Source organism: Grammomys surdaster, unplaced genomic scaffold, assembly GCF_004785775.1.
Source record: "Grammomys surdaster isolate TR1022 unplaced genomic scaffold, NIH_TR_1.0 172, whole genome shotgun sequence".
NCBI classification, from domain to species: Eukaryota; Metazoa; Chordata; class Mammalia; order Rodentia; family Muridae; genus Grammomys; species Grammomys surdaster.
Window position 1 is genome coordinate 8,428,808 of NW_021604620.1, and position 23,500 is coordinate 8,452,307.

Below are 23,500 nucleotides of genomic sequence, written 5' to 3' on the forward strand. Positions count from 1 at the left end.
GCTGCCCCAGTGACCCAGAAAATTGGAAATCTGGGCCTTCTAGCTAAGCATCTCCCAATCTGGAAACGTTGCCAAAGAAACCTAGAAACGAAGCTGAAGCCAAACCAATCCTGTCTGGGAGCAGGCGCGGCCGGCTCGCCCACTGGCGAGTGACCCCGCGCGTGTCCTGGCAGTTCTGGGGTAAAGCGGGGAAGTCCTGCTGAGGCCCGCAGGGCTGCCAGCTGTTTCCTCTAGCAGGCGGAAGCCTCCCTCCCCTGCCTCAGCTGTGCATGCCTGCAGCAGCCTCTCCCAGCTCTGCTTCTCAGATGCACTCCACCCTTTGGTGGAGGCCAAGGGCTTGCGCCCACTCGTGCAGCGCGCGCTCCCTGGCGGCCAAAGCGATGCACTGCGGCCCCTGCCCCGCCAGAACAAGGGCTGAGGTTCATCCGTAAAACAGAGAAGCACACTCTTATGAGGACACATGGATTAGTCATAGTCCTCAATTTAGAACACAGGATAACCACTGGTCCACGCCTGGCTTCTTTCACTCTTCTATCCCTCTCCCTCCACACACAGACAACACACACACACACACACAAATTTATTAGAGTGGCTTACAGGGGACACAGGCTTGCCCAGATACTTGGGTTTTAGTTGATTGCAGATGTGGCTGAGTTGACAACCAAGATTAGCCACCACATGGATGCCTTCCCCTCCCATCTTTCCCTTCCCACCATCGCTTCCGGAAACACCAATCACCACATAGTTTCGTTTCTTACATTGGTTCCACTCACTGTGTTGTGAGTTCATACGTCAGCAGGGGACATCCCCGTGCTGCCTTGGTGGCTTCATTTGCCTGTCACTCTACTGGTCTCAAACTACACCTTCTCTCCCACATCCTTAATTTATTTGTAATTAAAGATAGGCTCTCAGTAGAGATAATGGCACAGGTCTTTAATCCCAACACCTGGGAGACAGAGGAAGGTGGATCTCTGTGAGTTCAATATCAGTCTGGTCTACAAAGTGAGTTCCAGGACAGCCAGGGCTGGAAAGGAAAGAAAGAAAGAAAGAAAGAAAGAAAGAAAGAAAGAAAGAAAGAAGAAAGAAAGAGAAAGAGAGAAAGAAAGAGAAAGAAAGAAAGAAAGAAAGAAAGAGAGAGAGAAAGAAAGAGAAAGAAAGAAAGAGAGAGAGAGAAAGAGAAAGAAAGAAAGAAAGAAAGAAAGAAAGAAAGAAAGAAAGAAAGGGAGAGAGAAAGAGAGAGAGAAAGAAAGAAAGAAAAAAGGAAGGAAGGAAAGGGAAGGAAGGAAAGGAAGGAAGGAAAGAAGGGAAAGAGAGAGAGAGAGAGAGAGAGAGAGAGAGAGAGAGAGAGATAGGGTTTCACTCTGTACCTCTGTATCCCAGGCTGCCCTGGAACATAGGATGCTGATCTTGAACTCAAAGTGATCCTCCTGTCTCAGCCTCTCAATCTGGGATTATAAGTGTACACTACCATGTTGGCTTCTCCTATCTCTTTGTTATTTTTAAAACATTTATTGTTTTTATTTTATGTGTGTTTTGCTTGCATCATGTATGCAAACACGTATGCGTGGTACCTGCAGAGGCCAGATTAGGGTGTCAAATCCCCTGGAACTGGAGTGACAGACAGTTGTGAGCCACCATGTGGGTGGTAGGATACATGTCTGTAATTCCAACACTGGGAGGTGAAAGCAGAAGGATCAGAAGTTCATGTTAATTCTGATGCATAGTGAGCTTACTTTAGGCTAGCTTGGGATATACAAGATCCTGCTGAGGGGGGGGAGGGAGAGGGGAGGGGGGGAAGGGGAGAGGGAGAGGGAGAGGGAGAGGGAGGAGAAGAAGTAGGAGGAGGAAGAGGAAGAGGAGGAAGAAGAGGAAGAAGAGGAGGAAGAGGAGGAGGAGGAGGAGGAGGAGAAAAGAAAGAAGGGAAGGAGGTAAAGAAAAAAGAAAAAGAAACAAAAAAGTAGTCAACCACAAAAATGTCGAGGACTATATATACACACAAAAATTATTTGAAGACTTTATTTTATACCTGAGTGCTCTATCTGCATGTACACCTGCATGCCAGAAGAGGGCATCAGATCCCATTACAGATCATTGTGACCCACCATGTGGTTGCTGGGAATTGAACTCAGGACTTCTGGATGAGCAGAAAGCGTTCTTAAACACTGAGCCATCTCGTCAACCCCACACAAAAATCTTTAATGGGCTGGTGACTGTGCCCAACAGAGGCATTTGCTGAGTTGGTTCCTGGTTTTCCCACGAGGTGGACAGAGAGCTCTGTCTCCTGAAAGCCTGACCTCTAATAGGCACTGTAACATGCACATACACAGACATACATGAATATTCAAAATGAGTTGGGGGTAATGAGAATCTTTACTGCCTTTTATAGCTGCCTTTATTAAAAAGTTTCTGTGGTACAATTTACTTATAGAACTATAATTTAGCCTAAAAAAAAATTATAGACATCTCAGGGCAGCCAGGACTACAACTATATGTTCACACACGTTCGAGTGTGCAGTACACGTGTGTGAACATGCCTATGTACATGGGTGTGTAGATCAGAAGAAACCAGTGTTTCTTGGGAGTCACCCACCTTTTCTTCGAGCTGAGGTCTCATCGGCCTCAAGCTCACCAAGCAGGCTACACTGGCTGATCAGAGAACCCCAGGATCCACCTATCTTTGCGTTCCCATGGCCACATGTGCAACCACACCCAGCTCTAGGTAGGTTCTGGGGTTTAAACGTAAGTCTTTGGAAGCATTCACTGGACCATCTCCCAGACCATAATAAGTGCTTTAAAAACTGGGGGTTGGTTGGGCTTTTTTTGTGGGGGCAGTTCAAGACAGTTTCTCTGTGTAGCCCTGGCTGAGCTGGAACTTGCTATCTAAACCAGACTTCCTCTACCACCCAAGTGCTGGGATCGATGGTGTGCGCCACCACTGCCTGGTGTAGGGGGCTGGTTTTTACCTGGGCATCCCAATTTTATCTGTCCTCGATCTCACATGATGATTCCTTTCCTCTGTTAGCAAAACCCACTTTGTCAGGTAGAGGACAACTTGAAATCCAGGTATTTTCACACTGTTGTGGGGGTGGGGGGTCTGTAGTATGTTCATCTAGTCACAGTGCATTAATCAGTCAGTGCAACCTTGAGCTGACCTGTAAAAGGAGTCAAATCCACTAAAGGCTCACAGGAAAGGACCATCTAGAGATTTGGGAGAACCAACAACCCCTTCTCACCTCTGGGCAGTCCTGTGAAAGTCTCAACTCTGCAGACAGAAGTCCCAGCAGAAACCAGGAGGGCAGAAGGGACCCCACCCCCACCCCCACCCCAGTTTCACAAGTGCATGGATTAGGCCACAGGCTGCCCAGCCAGGTGCCCTTTCCAGACCTACTGTGAATTCCTTACTGTTTGGGAGGCTGCATTAGGTTTTCTGCTCTTTGCAGCTGGCTGCATATTGATACAATGTTCTTTATCAACAAAAAACAAACAAACAAATAAAAACCCTGAAGAATGTACAAATCTCAGTGAATTCCTGATGACTATAAAGATCCTGTTATTCACTAGGGACTGAAGGCAGGAATTTTACAAACTCCACAAATAGTGCTGGCTTCAGCAGAACGTCCTGGCTTTGCTTCCCACTGTCCAGCCATCGAGCTGTCCCAAACAGCTGTCTCTATCTGTCCACAGACCAAGAACAGCATCTAGCGTGTGAGGCAGAGTTCCAAACTTGATTCTTTCAATTATTTAGGTGGGGGTGATGCGCAGCTATGATCCCAGAATTTGGGAAGCAAAGACAGAAGGACTAGGAGTTCAATGTCATCCTCATCTACAGAGTGAGTTTGAGGCCACCCTGGGCTACGTGAGACCCTGTCTCTCAACAGAAGGGAAAGATGAGGGGAGGGGCAAAAGGAAAAGAGGGGGAAGGAGATTTAAAGCTCTCCAGTGTGAAATATTCTTATACAACTCATGCCATGTCATTCCCTAAAAGTATTTTTGTTTTTATTTGTTTATTTGGCTGACCTAGACCTCATTATGTAGCCTAGGTTGGCCTTAAACTTACAGAGATCTGCCGCCACCACAGCTGGCTCTAAGAATATGTTCACTACTATGTAAACCAGGTTGGCTTTAAGCTAATGACCTTCCTGCTTCAGCTCTAAGTGATGGCATCAGAGACTCATGTGCTGTCACAGCCAACAAACATGATGTTTAAATACGTGTTCCACCTCTCAGAAGACAGCCCATGTATAATACATGTATAGCCACAAGGGCCAGCTAACCACCTCAAATGAGGGGCTTATCCACGTAATGAACAACTGTGAAGGCATAAACGCTGGAATTAAGAGGATTTATTTTAAAAGATTATAAAAGTTGATATTAAGAATGATAAAAAAAGACCCACAGGCTTTAAATCAACAAATACAAAAGTGATCAGATATAAGCAATGTAAAAATACATTTCCCAGTCCCCACATAAAGCATAATTTAAGTATAGTAATTATAAAAGTCTTGTGCAGTAAGTGTATTTCCCTTCTATGTCTTAAAAACCATTCTAAACAATTTGTATAAATTACAGCAACTCAAGTCTGCCACAGCTACTAAAAAAGACATTGTCCTTTCTGTGCTGACGGTATCTGGTCCCAGTTCCTCTGGAGGGTGCTTGGTGCTAGTCCTTAATACCATCTCCCTCCACAGAATGCAGACACCAACCAGTCACAGGTTGCCCCAAAGAGAAAGTTCTAAGAGTGGCCACAGACACAAGTGACCAAATGCTCTTCCTAAAAGGAAAGCCTGATGCAGCCGAGGCGGAGCCCTCTGCTGTGGGACAACTCGATGCTGAGCTGCTGCACCTGTGAACAGGCCAGAGTGTGTCTGTCAGCCATGAACAAGCCAGCCACAGGCAGAGAGGTGCCTACTACTGAGATGCAATGTCCCAAGAGCCTGCAAGTTAGAAACTAGCTCTCCAGGATGGCACTATTGAAGTTGGAAGCCTTTAGAGGCGGGGCCTAGTGAGGTCTTAGGTCAGTGAGGGCATGCTCTTAAGAGACTTCAGGACCTCAAGTCACCGCCCTTCTTTCCTTGCTTCCAGCTCTACCACAAACTCTCCTGATGTGCTGCTGTCTAAAACAACAGGTCTGACCAAAGGCCAATACCTCCAAAACTGCAAGCCAAGACTAAACTCTTTCCCCAACCCTTCCTCGTTTTAAGTTAATTGTCTCAGGTATTTTGTTATAGTAACAGTCAGCAGACTAGTAGTTGGTTAACACTAAAGTAGCCCTGATTTGCTGTTAATTCTCAATAGGTCTAAATGACTACAGCACAGCTTGATATAATACTCTAAAATTGTCTACAATAAACTGGTTACTTTTGAATTTTTCTATTCTTGTTTTCAAGAGCCTACTGTCCCCTCTCTGTGATGGCACACCCAGTAAGGCAGCATCCATGATTAGTTTCATGATCTCCAAAGCAGCTGTGGTGACATCACCAGCATGTAAACCTTAAGGCCGACAGATTAGGCAGTGAGGAAGGAACAGAAGCTGTGTGCCCAGATTCATCCACTTCCAAGAACTGCAACAGGCTGACTCATGAAACTGAAACCATCTTCCACACACAATGGCAGACAAGACACTGAAAAGGAGGGGGACTTTCCAGTGACTCCCTAGAAACATAATTGCACCGCTTTAGAGAGAAACCCCGGCCTGGGAAACCTTCGCCAGTGCGCCAAAGGCCTTGATATACCTGAGTCTTGGTCAAACTCTAGGAAGAAGGGAGGAAGGGTCCCCTTGGTCAGAAGGGTGCCCAGTGGCTCTGAGATAGTCTTCCAGGAACAAGCCATCCTTCCAAAGTCTCAGGAAGTCTGCAGCTTCCCTACACCACCAGCAGTGCTCACTAGCAGGGCTTCTAGGAGTCAATTCCTCAGGACACCTCCCCTGGAGAGAAACCCAAGCAGAGGCCCGTGGGAACACAAACCTGACACTCCTGCCTCAGACTCTTGGTGATGAGAAGGGACACAACTCTAGATGGCCTGGGGATGGCTGACAATGGAAGAGAATGGAGAGTAAGGCCTCTGAAGAGAGGCATGCCGAGTTGTGTTCGCTGGAGCAGAAACAACCATCTGCCCGGAGGGAGACCCACAGTCTCCAGTCTGACATCATCAACTCTGTTTGTCTGCATGCGTGAACACAGCACCAACCCTTCACATCTCTGAGTGGCCAAGGCCTATCTGTGCGATTACACCCGCTGTGCGGGACAGTCTCTTCTCTCTTTGGTCTTTAGATAGACTATCAGTTTCCTTACTTCCCTGTGTTCCATAACAAACCTCGTTTTCTTCTAAACTTAATCTCAACAACCAAAGTGCAATGTAAAAGCCACCACAAGGCTGATGATACTGCTGCTTTCATACACATAAACAGCGCCAGCCCACAGGTTTTCTGTTAAGCAATGCATGGCTCAGAAGGAATTAAGAATAATTGCTTTAAAAGGTTAGCACATAAGTGTAAGGCTGAGTAAGATACAGTAAAGGATCATAACATTAAGAAAAGAAGCCTACACCAGCATCTGAAACACAAATTAAATCTCCAGCAACAGAACAGAAATTAACCAGTTCCTGAAAGGACAGAGAAGGCAAGGTCTGGAAGCTAAGACTGGTGAGGGGCATCCTGTAGCACAATGATAGACATGCAATTCAAACAGACAGCAGTCTTCAGCTCTGAAAACAAAACAAACAAACAAACAAACAAACAACAAAACCTCCTCCACTTGAGACAGGTTCCAACAGTTATTAAAAGCCCCCTGAGCTTACTGCTGGGGCTGCCACCCAGCCCAGTGCTGCGAAGCTGTTCTCCTGCCCCTTCCCTTCTCTCCAAAATGTGCACACATGACACAGGTCACACGGAGGGAACCTCTCTTTAGGTCCACAGCCCCCGCTCCACGTCTTTAAGCATTCAGTGGTTCGGTGAGGGCTTCGGCCCTGGCGTTGTTCTCGGGCTTTCTCAGTGGGCTCTCCCGCAGTTTCTCACACAGCATGACAACAAAGTCCAGGAGGAACATTGAACTTGCTATGAAGCCAAACACCTAAGGGAGAAACAGAGGAGTTCTATGAGGAAGTGTGAGATACAACATGTGTCCTAGACAGCCTGAGAGTTCACATCCAGGAGAGATGGCTGATCAATTCCACCTTGTAACTACTTAAAAACAACCTGCTTTAGTTATACTTCTGTGTATGTGCTTGTCTGTGGGAGCGAATGTCATGTGTGTGTGGGTTCTCTTGGAGGCCTAAAGAGACTTCAGGATCCCCTGGAAGTGGGATACAGCCACCTGACGTAGGAGCTGGGAACCGAACTCTGGTCCTCTGAGTTCCACTTGCTGAGCCATTCCTCCAGTCCCACGCTTACTATTCTTTACCAGAACTTAAAAGCTATCCAGAGAGGAAAGGAAGTGACAAAGGAAAGTTCCCAGAACAACAGCCACCTCTGTGTGTCCCACAGGTCATAGATGCCAGCTCTTCTGCTGTGCGGCACTAGGAACAGAAGCACAGAGCTGCAGACCCCACACCAGTGTCAGGTGCAGGAGATGGCGAGCAGGAGAGAGAGCTGGCCTCCCTGCCTCTCTAGTTCCATAGCTACTAGAAGTCCATGGCTCCATCTCTCCTGCCTGACCAATCTAAGCCACAGACTCCCTGTAGGATGGCCACATACCCCCTCCTCTGGAAACTTATAAAAGGAATTCCCTTCGTTCCCAACTGACTTCCGGTTAGGATTTGGAGACTAAGTCCCTGCTGGGCTTATTAAAGAACCTGTCTATATCAAATAAGCGCTCACACACCTGTCTCCCAGCTGAAACCGGAGCATGGCAGATAAGCTGACTCCAAACACACTTTCCATGTGGCAGAAGAGAGGGTCTCCAACCACCAAGAGGTCACCATCACTAGGAAGACCCTAATCCTAGCTGTTGTGGGCTGCCTCCACCTCAGACAGCACCTACCCTCCACTACAGAGACAACAGAGATTCCTATTAGCCTTGGGAATCATAGGGCTGACATGAAGGCTGGACTTCAGGCCACACCTACCTCTCTTCCTTTCTAATTGCTCTATTTTTTACTCCATTCCCAAAGAAAAAGAAAAGCAGCCAAGAGGGGCCCACAGGAGAGGTCTCTGTAAAGTTCAAGGGGACACGAGGGGGAGTTATTACAAGGGTTTTGAATGCCATGGAAAGCCAGCATGGTAACACCTCTGACAAGACTGCAGTCCCACAAGGCAAGCTGTAGGTGCCTCACTACAGGTTTAAAGGGGGACGTTCTATGTCATATGGGTGAACAACAGTCCATAGTATATGCTTAGAGTCAAGCTGTCTCTGACTCTTGTGTGGCAGGGGAGAAGAGGAGAGTGTGTTCTTCAAGGATATGGGAAAGCAGGGAGGGGCAGCTCCAAGAGAACAACCCTCTGGCCCAGACTGGCAGGTCAGTATCCATATGCCATCTATTGAAAAGACCGAACACTGGGGTTGGAGAGATGGCTCAGCAGTTAAGAGCACTGACTGCTCTTCCAGAGGTCCTGAGTTCAATTCCCAGCAACCACATAGTGGCTCACAACCATGAGATCTGATGCTCTCTTCTGGTGTGTCTGAAGACAGCAAAGTGTACTCAAAACCAAACACTGGTCCTGATCCCTTCTGATTGGGCAGAAACGCTCCTACACACATCCAAGGAGCAGATGCAATAATGGCTATCTTATCAAAGTAGTGCCCAGATTGGGCCTTCCTGCCTCCATACAAACTCTAGTGGCCCCGCCCACATATCTAAAGTCAGACAGGGAACCTGCAAAGCTCTCCACGGGACCTGAAAGTCACACATGCTGTACAGGTCTCCAGCATCATGTACAGACGCACATGTTCAGCACCCTAAAGCCTCTCAAACTCCCATGTGGAATGCTCCTTGCATTATGTAGCTCTCCCTTCCCCCACTCTCTCACAACCTCACATCTCCTAAGGCACACTGCTAACAACGGTCCACCGAAGCGTCCCTCTGATTCAACATCTGTCCCCATGCACTTGGGGAATGAAGTCTACTTAAAAATCCTCACTGCTAAGCCCTCTAGCCCCCATGCTCAGGGACTTCTTAGCCCTTCTTAACCCTTTCCAGGTTAAAGCAGGTTTATAGACCACAAAACAACACATCGTCTGTTAAACCAGAGACTCCAATAAACAAAAACAAAAACAAAACAACAACAACGAAACCCCCAGAGACTCCATCCTTGAGGAACAGCTCTCAAAGTCACCCCACAGCCCCCTGACCTCCTGGGGACCTCAAGCTGCTCTTAAAGTACCAACCAGCTGAGACGGTTCCTCCCACAGCCCTACCTGCCTCTGTAACACAGGAAAGAATTCCTGCAAACACCTTCTCCAGAGCCCTGGTGACAAACCACATTGACCACAACGGTGTCCTTGACATTATAGCTGAGTGCTGATTACAAGGGAACTTTATGTACTTTCCTGGATGAAGCTGTGTTCTCTCTGTCCTTCTAACTTTGGCCTACTCACAACATGCACCCACCCTTCCTTTACTCTCTGTGTTCGGCCTGTCAGTCCCCACTGAAGAGATGCTTCTCTTACTCCTGCCATGTCCACCTGAGGAGACTCTCTCTGGTTCCGACACTGCTATTCTGACAGGAGGCCTCAGACTTACAATCTGAGTCCTACCGTAAGGTCCATCTAGCACAGTACCTCTGCAGTGGTCCATGTTCCCCTCTGCTTTACCAGACAAGCCTTTCAAGGGGGCCCCAAGGTAGGACATCTAGATCCCTCACTGTACAAGTAAGACAGTCCTACTAGTTTCCCCCAACCCCCTGGACCAAATATCTGCCTCTTATCTCCAGCTAGCTAGAAGATAGCTGGTCATCAGACTGTCAGGGATAATCAAAGCCACCTGTGTCTTTTAATGGCTGCCTGAAGAGGAGAAATCCGTCCGGCCATTAAGAAGGCTCCTGTCCCTATCACCCTATTATCCACAGACATCAACGCATCCCTACTCTCAGAATGTCTCAAGGCTAGCGCCTGTCCATAACAGTAGCAGGACTGACACCAGGGCCACATCTCAATCCCCTACCCCACGCCCCAAGGTCATGTCCTGTAACAATGTATCTTTCTATACACAAAGGCTGGAAAGCTGGATCCTGGATCTGCTGCTTTACTGCAGCCCGACCAAACGGGCCTTCAGGTACAGTCTGACTTCTTATCTAAGCTCCTACAAGTCCCACAGTCCATCAGGGCCATATATTACATTAAAGGAACCCCCCCCCCAACTCGTTAGTGGAAGGCAATCCCTTGTTCCCTGTCTCTTCCGTGGATTCGAAGTCAAGTCTCCTGGTCCCTATAGTGGGGGCAGCATTACTCCCTGAAATGGCTCAGCCTCTGTCTATAACTATTTGTATGCAGGAGTCTGTGGGTATCAACATGAGACTCGGGTCAGGAGATAGACAATTAAATCCCACAAGACGCTATTAAATGCATGGTTAGTAGAGATGGGTTCACTGACACGCAGGTGTGGGAGACATGATGTGTAACTAGGTTAGGTGAAGACAGATGAAGCTCTTCAGATCAGAATAAACCTCCATTTTTAAGCACTGCTTGGCTAACTTAAATACACCCTCCAGTCACTTGTCAGCTGTGGTGACACAGGGACTTGACGCCACTACCTACTTCCTCTTCCTTAATCACTTCCTCATTGTGTTATTCTAACATATGACCCAAACATTCGGAGAATTCTGTCAAGAAACAAAAGACCATGCTTCAAATTTGGCTTCCTCACTAGCAAACCCCTTGAGGAAGTGAAGGCCAAAACAGGAAGAAAGCAGCACCAAGTCTCTCCCAACCTCAACCTGGCTCCTCCTTGACTTTGTGCTCTGTGTGTGTGTGTGTGTGTGTGTGTGTGTGTGTGTGTGTAGAGGGGGGAGGGAGATGAGGTAGTGGGGGGGAAGTGGGGGTTTCTCAGGTAGCCGGCCTCAAACTCAATCTTCCAAATGCTAGGAATGAAGGCGTGTGACACCTAGCCTGCACTTCCAAGACTGTGACCACCTCTTGAAGTCTCTGGCTTCTTCTTTCCTATGTTCCACCCTAAGGAACACAGGACTTTATCTCACCCACAGTACACTGAGCTCACCGGGACATCCCAGCACAGCCAGCCTCAAGTACGCACTCCCCCTGGGTGGAGTCTGTTCTGCGGCCTGACTGCATCCATCTATCTATCCAACCCTTACAAGTCAGACCGGTACAGCGCTCTCTCCAACACTTCAATGCTTTCTTTTTAAAGATTTTATTTCTTTTTCTTCCAGGAGCTGAGTGTTTTGTCTGCATGGATATCTATGTGGGTGTCTGGTGCTATAAGGAGCTGGATTCCCTGGAACTAATATTATGGATAACTTGAGCTGCCATGTGGGCACTGAACCTGGGTCTTCTGCAGGAGCAGCAAAGGCTCTAACTGCCGAGCCATCTTTCCATCTTTGAGCCTATAAACAATATAGTACTCCTCGATATTAAAATGTAGTTTTAGAGCGAAGGCGATAGCTCAGTCAGCGTCACTCTTAACTGGCAAACATGAGCACCCAAATTCAATCGCAACCCTACATTTTTACAAGAGGGCTAGCAGCTACTGGTGCAAACCTTTAATCCCAGTACTTGGGAGACAGAAGCAGACAAATCTCTGAGTTTGAGGCACTTCTGGTCTACAGACAGAGGACAGCCAGAGCTACAGAGAGAAAGAAACCTTGTCTTGAAAAACAAATGAACTAAACATAAAAAAGGAGGCCAGCCAGATGGCTTGGTGGTTAAAAGGTGCTTGCTGCTCTAAGCCTAATGACCTAAGTATGAACAACTCCCAAGTCTTCTTTAGACTGCCACATGGATGTTATGGTGTGCACGCACACTCACTCACTCACTCATTCACACACAAAATGAAAAAAAGTGTTTTCTAAAGCTAGATGTTATGATACACATTCGTAATCTCAGTCCTGAAGAGGCACAGAAAGACAGATCCCCAGGACTCACTGGCCAGCTAGTCTAGCTGACTTGGTAATATCCATGCTGGTGAGAGGCCTGTCTCAAAAAAGCCTGTCTCTGTAGGCGGGCTACAGAGAGGGCTCAGGGGTTAAGAGGACACACTGTGCTTGCCCAGGACCCAAGTTCAGTTCTCAACACCCATGTTATGAGGCTGACAACCTTCTGGACCCCCGGCTCCCAGGGGGTTGGACAACTCTGGCCTAAGGGTACCTGCACTCACGTGCATACAACTACACACACGTGCATACAACTACACACAGATGCGGAATTTATTTTAAATATTAAAAAACAAACAAATGCCAACGCTGTCCTCTAGCCTTCATAGAGAAACTCTGTCTCAAAAACCAAATAAAACAAAAACAAAGCAAAAAACAACACCTGACCCAAAGGATTCCAATAAAAGCTGGCTTTTCACTCAACTGCCCCTTTGTTTTCTCAAAGGAGCTCGACACATACTGCCTCAAGGTTTGGGACAGGCAAGTCCGTTTTTCTTTCTGGTAGGATGGGAGGGGGTCGATAGGGCAGTGAAGAAGAAAAAGGGAGAGAACTAGTCAGACTCCTCCACCAGAGATGAACTGTCACAGAACTAGCTTTAACAGTGACTGATGGAGCTGGGGGCATGCCTGTAATCCCAGCACTCGGGAGACAGAGGCAGGCGGATTTCTGAGTTCGAGAGTTCGAGGCTAGCCTGGTCTACAGAGTGAGTTCCAGGACAGCCAGGGCTACTCAGAGAAACCCTGTCTCGAAAAAACAAAATAAATAAATAAATAAAATAAAAAACAGAATGCTTGATTGTGCTGGGCTTGATTGTGGTGGCACACATCTTTAATCCCAGCACTCAGAGGGTGGAGGCAGGCAGATCTCTGAGTTTGAGGCCAGCCTGGTCTACATAGTGAGTTCCAGGACAGCCAGGGCTATGGAGAGACAAACTCTGTCTCAAAAAGAAAAAAAAAAGGATTGATTCCATGTATTTCACGTGGAGGTAAAACCCTGAAAATGGGCTCCCTTCCTCAAGAGCTATCCCTGCTGGCACAAACCCTCGCTCAGGTTTTGAGGATAGGAGGGGCCTGTTGAAGACCACTCAAGACTGCAGTACATGTCTGGAGTGCCCAGGGCGCTGAGGCAAGAGACTTCTGAGTTTGAGACCAGCTTACAATAAATATCAAGTTCAGGGCTAGCCTAGACTATAGAGCAAGACTCTATCCCAAAATCCAAGAAATAACCCTGGGGCTGGAGCTCAGGCGTAGAGTACTTGCCGAGAATTCATGAGGCCCTCAATTCAAGCCCCCATACTACAACAAAGGAAAAGAAGGAGTGGGGGGGGAGAAAAATAAGAAAAAGAAACAAACCAAAAACTACAATAAGTAGCCAAAGTTACAGTGACGTACAGACAGCCTCACTCAAACACTGTCACAGTTGCCTGGCTAACCCTGCAAGCCCTTTCTCCGCAATTTCTCTGTACTTAGAGCAGTACTAAAGGGCAGAGACATGTGGACAATGACAAAGGTGACAAAGGCCAAGCTGGCCACTTGCATTAGCGAACACTTATTTATATGCAGCAAAAAGAAAACTTTAACAAAACTAGGCCAAATTCCAGTCAGGTTCCTAGGTTCCTAAGACTAGTATTTGTTGGTCTTTCAGGTCTATCTTTACATTTAAAAGTAGAAGGAAAACTACTCTCGGGCTGGAGAGATGGCTCACTGGGTAAGTGTTTGGCACACAAGTCTGAAGACCTGAGCTCACATCCCGGAATCCACGTAAAAAGTCAGGCACAGTGTCAAAAGCATCTGTAACCCTGGAACACCTGCAGGAAATGGGAAGTAGAAACAGGAGATTCCAAGAAGCTCGTGGGCCAGGTAAAATGACTCTAAGCCCAGCACTGTCCTGGTGAGTGCCAGGGCCAGCCAGGGCTGCACAGGGACAGCCTATCTCAGCAAGGAGGGTGGAGCTGGAGGGTAGGTGCTCGTGGGCAGCTGGCCCGGCTACACAGCACTGAGACCACCTCAAATAAGGTAGGAAGGCAGGACCAACACAAAGAGCATCTCTCACCCACACAGGTGTGCACCCCTCACAAACACACGTGTCATCAATAAAAACAAGTAAGTAATAATTATTACTCTTACATATAATTTATTAAGATTTTTCTAAATTCTCTATTTCTAAGGAAACAAAAGTAAGGCTGGAAAAGCACAGTACTTACAATTGCAGCAACTTCAGCTGAGGTCCCAAAATGGGTAGAGACGAAAATGATAGATGCCAGCAGAAACACACAGCCTGTTCCCAAGGTGATGTAAAAATCCTACACACGGGGATCAAGAGCGAACAGGGTCAGAGCAGCAGACAAAGTTTAACATTCTTAATTTCAAAAGCCCTGAATGACTTACATAGTCTCGGTGCAACCCAAACTTAAAACATGCTATGGTACCTCTTCAATAAGCCTGCATTCAAGTAACACTATCTACTTTAGGCTGCATGTAATAGTATATTACAAATCTTTTCTTTTTAAGACAGGGTCTCAACATGTAGCCTGGCCTTGAACTCACTGAGACCAACCACCTGCCTCTGCCTCCAAGTGCTGGGATTACAGACATGCAACACCACATCCAGCCCATTTTTGCTTTTGTATTCATTTTGTTTGTTGGCTTGTTTGTTCATCTCTGTCTTTGTGCTTCCTGCTCCTGGGAAGTGAACCTATGACCTCAGGAATGCTTGGCAAACATGGCCCCTGAGATGACTGCTGTTTGGTGGGTTTGTGTTTATTTCTCACAGGTTCTTACATAGCCCAGACTAGCCAGGGACTTCTGAAATTCATGCCTCTATCTTCCAAGTACTGGGATTACCATGCCTACTCAGAACAAACATCTTGAGATAGAAAAAATTCACTACTGGGGCGAGAGAGAGAGAGAGAGAGAGAGAGAGGGAGGGAGGGAGGGAGGGAGGGAGGGAGGGAGGGAGGGAGGGATCCGTCTCAACAGTTAAGAGCACTTGCTGCTCTTCCAGAGGATCAGGGTTCAATTCCCAGCACCCACAGGGTAGTTCACAACTATCTGTAACTCCAGTTTAAGGGGATTTGACACCCTCTTCTAGCCACCAAGGGTACCAGGCATGCATGGAGTATATACAAAAACATGCTGACAAACATATATACAAAATAAAATTTTTTAGAAGATGCAATGTTCGATAAACATAGCTTGTAAAGTCAGACTACCACAGTTCAAATAGCAGCTGTGTAACTTCCTAATTATGCAACTTCTTGTTTGTTTCTCCTTGTTGGCATGGGGATGCAAGGGTCACTGCTGTGTGAAGGCCAGAGGACAGCTCTGTGGAGTAAATTCTCTGTAGCACCAGACTTTTGAAATTACAGGCATGTAAAACCACACCAATTCATATGGTCCAGGGCTTCAGTGCAAACCAAGCAAATGTTCTCCCAGCTGAACTCTAACTCAGTAGGTTTGGGGTGGATTTTGTTTGTTTGTTTACAGGTATATTGCAGAGGGATTTTAATCAAGCAACATTGTTACTCTGGCTAGAATACAGACACACCATTAGCACACACCTTTAATCCCAAACAATGAAGGGAAAGTTAGTTTGTAGAAGGAACCACTCATGTTTGAAAGTGATGTCTAATTGAGTGGCAAAGTGATGAATCAGAAAAGACTTGACAGAATAGGCTATGCTTAACTCTTATGAGAAGAGAGAAGAAAGAGAAACTACTTAAGAGGGAACCGCTGGGGGAGGTGGGGTGGGGCGTCAGTTTTACCGCAGAGAAAGAACAAGGTAGACATAGGTGAAGACAGAATGAGCCAGAGAATGAGAAAGAGCCAGAAAAACAGAACATATTGACAAAGTTAGTATGAAGCCAAGCAGAGCAATTCAGTCAGAAACCAGAAGAAGCCAGACTGAATCAGTCAGCTTGGTGAGGTGTCAGAGCCACAACAGCTGAGTTAAACCAGCCAACAGAGTTCTGAAAGAATTAGAAAGAGTGAGCTTATTCAGCAGAAAGTCCCAGAGGTTGAAAACATTCCAGGCCTAGATTAGATTGTGCAGAGGCTAAAAGCTTCCAGGACTAGACCTAGGTAAATGAAAGATACTTTTATCTGTATGTGTTTGTTTGTACATTTGCATGTGTGTGCATGTCTGATGCAGAAAAAATAAGTTGTCAGCATCTTTCCAGATGCTCTTTCACGGAACACAGAGCTCACTGACTTGGCTAGTCCTGTCTCTGTCTCCAGAACACTGGGATAACAGGTGAGTGGCCATTCCTGTCCTTAACTCTGATGTAAGTGGTAAGGACCTGCTGAGCCACAACCCCCAGCCTGGGGTACATTGTAACAATGACCCAACAAAGACATTCTTTATTCACCTAAACATAACTTTATATATATAATTAAGTGAAAGTGCCAGGCATGGTAGTACACATCTTTAATCCCAGCACACAAGAGGCAGAAGCAGATGAATTTCTGTGAGTTCCAGGCCAGCCTGGTCTACCAAATGAGTTCCAGGACAGCCAGGGGTACACAGAGAAACCCTGCCTCAAAACAAACAAACAAACAATCAATCAAAAACAGAAAAGGAAAACAAAACACAGACAGACCCACATGTTTAAAGACTCAGTAGTGTCATGCTATCTCTCTGGCTCCCATGCACAGTGCAATGTCTGGTAGAGAGCGGTCACTCAATTTCTAACTGTAAAGCCAATGAGTCACACTCTAAAATGTAAGAAATGAAACGTGATAAAATCAAACTTCTAAAAAAAAAAAGTTTAGGTGGCACAGTGGTCCACACCTATAATGTCAGCACTCAGGACAGAGGATCACAGGTTCAAGGACAATCTAGGCTGGTCTTAAGACAAACACAACAAAGTGTCTAACGTGAATTCGGTGAGGGCACCAATAACTACCGATCACTGGTGGCTTCCCTCTCCCGTGAATGCATTTCTTCTCTCCACTGTTGATGTGGAGCCCCAGTTACTAGGGGCAGAGAGCTAGAACACAGACAGTGCTCTTCCCAGGGCTGTGCGCTGAACACATTACTGCTCTCACAATAAAACTAGGAGAGCCCTACACAGGGGCCATGTTTTCCCCACTTACCGATGACTTGACTTTTCCGGTATCAACTCTGTCATGCACTGGTGTGCAGTACACAATCAGCAGGAGGAGGCTCAGGAGAAAGGCACTACAGCTCACAAATTCAAAGAAGTACAGGCCTCCGCACAAGCCACACTCGGACACAACCTCTTCACAGATGAAGGCCAGGAGAGACAGCAGCTACGGATGGAAACCATTTGACCTCAGTGAGTGAGATGACCCACGACCTCCAAAACCTACAGGCAGGCTGTGCTTATAAGCCCAGACACTTGGGGGGCTGAAGCAAGAGGATCAAGAGTTCCCAGCCAGTCTTTGCCAACGCTGCAGGAATCCCCCTTCTAAATCAAAATTAAACCCACTATTTGTTTGCTAAAATATTTATAAAGTAAAGACCGGGGCAAACAAGATTAGTGAAAAAACTTGGTAAATAGAACTTAGAGTCTGCTTGCTTGAAAGGATACACCCAGTTAACTACTGTGTGTCAAAGGCTGAGACTCAGAAATGAGAGTGTTCTAACAGCCCACGGGAAGAAAGGACTTCCAGGAGGAAAGAAAGCTGAATGCCACTATGCATAGCTACTTTTTTTTAGCTGCTGTAATGGCGTCAGAGAGGTATAGTTGGAGGCACATGGTGGAATTAGTCTAGAGGTCCCGGGAAATGTGGCTGCACACAGACTCTGGAGGGCAGCCAAGTAAGAGGTCAAGAGCACCTTGCAAAGGGGAGATGCCAGCAATGAGAAACAGCAGCCCGAGGGGTATGAGAGAGCAAGCGTGCCCATCAGAAGAAGCCAGCAAGCATGCTACCGCTACTCAGGTCAAAAACACTGGGGCACCTGCATTAGACCGCACTATGAAATAGCTGCCAGTGATATCGGTGACACTGCAAGAAAATTCTAGTCTGGCAGAGAGTTAGATAACTCTGTACTTGAGGAAGGGGCGTGTGGTGAGAAGGCAGTAGACCAGAAAAGCAGCATCAGGTGTGAGCAACCAGTCAAGGGTGCAGTGGATGAGGTCATGGGAAGGGAAGTTTGAGATGAGAGCATTCACCACATTTTACCATCCTAGCAGAAACCCTCCGCTGGGAGGACCAGAGACAGGCAGGGAGCACCTCTGCACAGGGAGGAGTTGGTTAACTCTTTAGGAAGTGGGAAACGAGTGTTCATGAGAGCAGCTTATGAAGGCATGGGGAATCTCCTGAGTGCCTGGACCGTCAAAAGGACTGATTGTCCAAAGTCAAAGGCCAAAGGGAAATTCCACCTCACCCCAGTGAGGACAGGGGAGAAAGCCAGGCACAGAGACGCATACAACTGCTACAAAAGAAAAAAAAATCAACACAGCAGACTAGAGTGGGCTGTACACCGAGAAACCCAACACCTAGGACGCTGAGGGGGTAGGATCCACTGGTGGCCCAGGCCAGCCTGGGCTACAAAACACAACACTAGGAACTAGGAATGTAACTCAGTGGTAGGATACATGCCTGGCATTCGGTAGCCTCTGATTCAATTCCCAGCCCTGGAAAACAAACAAGAAACAGAGTAGCTTGGAAAAGAAAAGAAAAATGAAAATCAAGGATTGTATCTCATTGTGCACAGCACATTCACCCACACTTTGATTACAAATGTCAACAAGTACTGGGAAAACCAGGGGCTTCTGCAAGAGCTAAGCACTGTCGGGTACTCCAGAGAAATGAAGACCCACTTGGGAAAAAGCCAGTGCAGGAACTTCAAGGTGACTTTATTCATACAGCCCCAAACCAGAAACAGAGCAGATGCCCTTCAACAGCCAAAGGAAGCTCAAGTACAGAGAGTCCAGCCCTGCTCCATCTCCAGATAATTGTACAAAGGAAAAAAAAAAACCCAGTCTCTGCAGCTGAGGCGTCCAGACACATCCACACATACCATGCATACAAACATACATAATAAATCTAAGTTAAAACTTAAATCACAGACTGGTTCACGTAAGCAATAAAACTCGAATAAATTTCACCAGCAAGTATTTAAAAAAAAATAACAAAATGAAATAGAAACATAACACAATAAACCAAAAGTCTAGTTGCATAAAATTCACTATTTCTTACAAAACTGTTTCAACTTATTTACTGCTCCATTCTGGAAAGGTATGAGACAATGAGACCAGTCTTTAGGCGTTGGACAAGCCTTTGACAAGACGCAGGTCACATGTGACAGGTACGGCAGCACTGGTCCAATACTAGACGCATTTTACCGGAATCTCCCATTTGCAGGTTCCCTTGGTATTTAGCTTGTTAAGAGCAAACAGCCTGGGAGATCGAAGGGTAGAAAGAAGCTAGAGGTGACCCAGCCCCACCCCCACCTCTCCCAAGTCTACTGCTGCACAACAGGCTTCTCTTCTCTTTGCAATCTTAGAAAACCTGCTAAGATTCATGGTCCCAAAATAACAAATCACATAGAAACACTCTGAATACATTCCCCATGGTCTGAAGGCTCCTTGTTAACACATTGTGCCTCCTCTTCTGATTCTGGTGTCTCCACACCCTTGTTTTCTTATCAGAGCTCTGCAATTCTATTAGACTTTAAATCAGCTAAAGAACGGTGTGCGTATGAGGCTTGCCTCCATCCCTCAGCCTGGACAAATACTTTATAGACCTCATCTATAACTTCCTTGGGACTGTTTTGAATAACTCTGTAGTATATTTTTATTGTTAATAAGTAAGACAGTATTAAAACAGAAAAAAGCAGGAACAAAAAGACAACCATAAAAATGAAAAAGTGGGCTAGCAGTGATGTCACAAGCCTTTAATCCCAGCACTCAGGAGGCAGAGGCAGGCAGAACTCTGAGTTCGAGGTTACCCTGGTCTACAGAGTAAGTTCCAGGACAACTAGCCTGGAGGATAGGGGTGGGGGATGTGGAGAGAAAAGTGTTTAAAGAAAGCATGCTTTAATATTATAAGTTCCCCGTAACAAACACATTTCACAGAAACAGACCGCTTTGTTCTCTTCCCGTGACGGCAAATACGGGGCAGCTAACAACCTTTTCAAGGCAAACAAATCTCTACGGTCCAAATGCAAAATACCAGCACAACTTCTGGTTGTGTCCTATTCTGAAAACACAGAGTTAAAGCCTGCTGAACTATAATAATGAGAATTTTTACTTTGGCGTTAGCATTTCTTATTAGAAAGAAAAATAAAAGCAACTAAAAATAAGAGATTGTGTTCTACATATCCATGCAGAAGACCCATAGATGATGTCCCTGGACTGTTTCTGTCACACCGAAATTTCTCTGTTCAAAAGGTTCCATTAAAGCTGGGCAGTGGTGGCGCATGTCTTTAATCCCAGCACTTGGGAGGCAGAGGCAGGTGGATTGCTGAGTTCGAGGCCAGCCTGGTCTACAGAGTGAGTTCCAGGACAGCCAGGACCAAACAGAGAAACCCTGTCTCGAAAAACCAAAAAAAAAAAAAAAAAAAAAAAAAAAAAAGGTTCCATTAGCAACATGTGTTTGCTCCAGAGAAGCACAGCTGGTCTCTAGAAAACACGTCAGGACTGAGCAGGGGAAGCGCAGAAGAAAGACAATCTGTTGCTATAGCTCAGTTGGTAGAATGCTTGCCTAGCATGCAGGAGGCCCTGGCAATTCTCTGCACCACATAAACAGCACGGAGCACACCTGTAATCCCAGCACTGAGAGGAGGAGACAGGAGTATCAGAAGTTCAAGGTCTTCCTGTACAATATATTAGTGAGTTTGAAGTCAAGTTGGACTAATTGAGACCCTGTGAAAAAAGAGTGGGAGAGAAGGAGTGGAAAGGGGAGAGAGGGGAAGGAAGAGAGAAGGGGAGGGAGGAGAAGGAAAAGAGGGGAGATGGAGGGGTGGGGGCAAAACCACACCCATCTGGGTAAAAGGAACAGGTTCTGCAAACGAGCAAAGACAGGGGGGAACCCAGGTGCCTAGGAACCTAAAGGTGCCCATTGCAGACATCGTAGGAGGATGTGGGGGGGTCACACAAGACCAGATCCTCTACTGGTGCACATGCCATTTTATCACTTGTCTCCAAACGATTTCCTCCTCATCCCCCAAGCTCCCCAAGCTGGCAACTAAAAAAGGCAGCGCCAGTTTTCTAACTGCTGGTTTTCTACTTCAGGAAAGTAGGTCAACTGAGTTCCAAGAACGTAAGTTCTGATTATCGGCGTTTCGAGAAATTTAAATCTTCCCAAGGAAACCAGTGGGACGCTTTAAGCATGTAAAAAAAACAAAAACAAAAACAAAAAAACAAAAAAAACAAGCCCATAAACATTCTAAACAATTTGGTTTTCCTAAAAGTGTCTTCTTGAAAAACCTTAATACCCATTGGCATTAATCATGACCCTGAGACACAGCAGGAGTATCAAACAGATTATAATTTAAATATCAAAGATGTCTATAGTTTCATGCCTAAACTTAAGGCACCTAACAGACAAAAATAAAGAGAAGCATGCAGTAATCTAGTTCTCTCACCCGCACACATGAAGCAGGAAGATGCCCTTTCGACTCCCTCTGCCTCAAACTCACTGTGCAAGTTAAACACATACACAAACTGTCCGACAAGTTAAACTGCCCTAATGGACCAGCACCCGGAAAACCGCAAAAGCCAGAAAAGATAAACAGAAAGCACTTCTCTGTCTGAAACACAAGCATTCGGGGCGATAATGAAAAGAATTTTAGCTGAGAGAAGGAAGTTTAGGTGGCTGAGACCGGGCCAAGGGTAGGAGGCGGATGGCAACGCCTCCTTCCCTGGTAGGAAGGGAAGGAACTGCGGTGTGGAAACGACTGCTTCCCGAACGAGGAGGCCAAGCGACAGCCTCGAGGCATCCACCCCAGCCCACAGGTCCCGGCCCCCGCTCCGGCGTCCGCTCGTCCCCCGCCGCCGTTGGCTCACCAGCTGCAAGCCCTTGAGGATGCGCCGATACCAAGGGAGCCGGCCCAGGAAGAAGTAGGCGGCCAGGCCGCTGCGCGCGCCCCTGCCAGCGCCCGGGGCCGCCTCGGTGGTGGGACTGTACACCGCTCCGTTCTCCATCGCCCGCGAAGACTCGCTCACCCAGCTAAAAGTCTTCGCCGAGCTGTAGGGGGCGTCACTTCCTGGGACTCCGCCCACGCTTCCGGTCAACTCCGCCCTCCTCACACCTCGCCACGCCCCCTCGTTTGCTGCGCCCCAGCCCATAGAATTTCCCTTCCGTCTGCCACGCCCCCTTTGCCACGCCTCCATGCTGCGCTGCTTTGCTTGTTCAACACGCCTCCTCTGCCTTTCCTGCTCTCTGGTTAACTCTTGACAGTTTCGGGCTTTCGGTGGACTTCAGCTTTTTTGGTTTGGGGCTTTTAAAATTACACTTTGATTATTAATCTATTTATCTATATATTTAATCTATCTATTTATCATCCATCCAGCTATCTATTTATCTATCTAGGGAGTAGCGTTGTGCTGAGATCAAAAAACTATTCTCTGAGTCAGTTCTTTCTGAGGATTGAATTCATTTTCAGGTTTAGTGTCTGGCGCCTTTACCTACCGAGCCACTGCTCCGCCCTGACTTGACTTGTGTCTTTTAGTTTCATTTCGGTCTGATTTAAAAATAAAAGAAAGAAAACCAAGGTTTCACATGCCCAGACTAGCCTAGAACTATGTACATAGCCATCACTAGCCTGGAACTAACTAGTGACAATCCTGTCTCATCTCTGAAGTGCTGAGATTGCAAGCATGTGCCCCTCCTCCGCTAACCGCCTCCCCGCCTCGTTGAGCCGCATCCCAAACCTCCTCCCGCAGAGATTTGACTTATTTTTCACGTCCCACTATCTTCCATCTTTCAGATAGTCATCTTTTCATGGAGGGGACATGCATTCGTGTATGAAGTTGCAGGCTCGCACAGATGCAAGTGTGGAGGTCAGAAGTCAACCTTGGGTATGTTCCTCAGTCATCATTACCTTGTTTTGAGGGAAGAGTCTCTCACTGAATCTAGCCTAGCTTACCAGATAGGCGAGGCTAAAAAGCTACGAAGACCCAGAGATCGGTGTCCCACCTTGCCAGCTCTGCGGTTACAAGCACAGACCACTACTTGGGTCTTTCTTTATACGGGTTCCAGGGATCGAACTCGTGGCCGCAAGCACTTTACCAGCTAAGCTGTCTTCCCAGCTCTTATTTTTCAATGTCGTTGGATGTTTCTAGTACAACTGAAAACCAGATCTGGATATTAAGTTTACTGCCCCGTGCCAACCAGAGACACAAAATCCTTTCTGGCGGGACAGTAAGCAGATTAATGAAAATTCCAAAGGACAATTAACAAAAAGATTAATCAGAGTGTCAGATATTGATAAATGACATGAAAATATTGACCATGTCCACCAACTGATGAGTGCACAAAAGAAATGCA

The 23,500-nt window shown here is 46.7% G+C and overlaps 1 protein-coding gene across 1 annotated transcript; it reads right to left on the bottom strand.

Moving 5' to 3' along the window:
* Positions 1-4,325: 4,325 nt before the first annotated feature.
* Positions 4,326-22,180, bottom strand: Cmtm6 (CKLF like MARVEL transmembrane domain containing 6). Its single transcript, XM_028767411.1, has 4 exons — positions 22,018-22,180; positions 17,135-17,311; positions 14,245-14,343; positions 4,326-7,067 (listed from the first exon to the last, which is right to left on the bottom strand). The coding sequence occupies exons 1-4, from the start codon at positions 22,153-22,155 to the stop codon at positions 6,930-6,932; spliced, it is 552 nt and encodes a 183-aa protein (XP_028623244.1). The 5' UTR covers positions 22,156-22,180; the 3' UTR covers positions 4,326-6,929.
* Between the last annotated feature and the right edge of the window lie 1,320 nt (positions 22,181-23,500).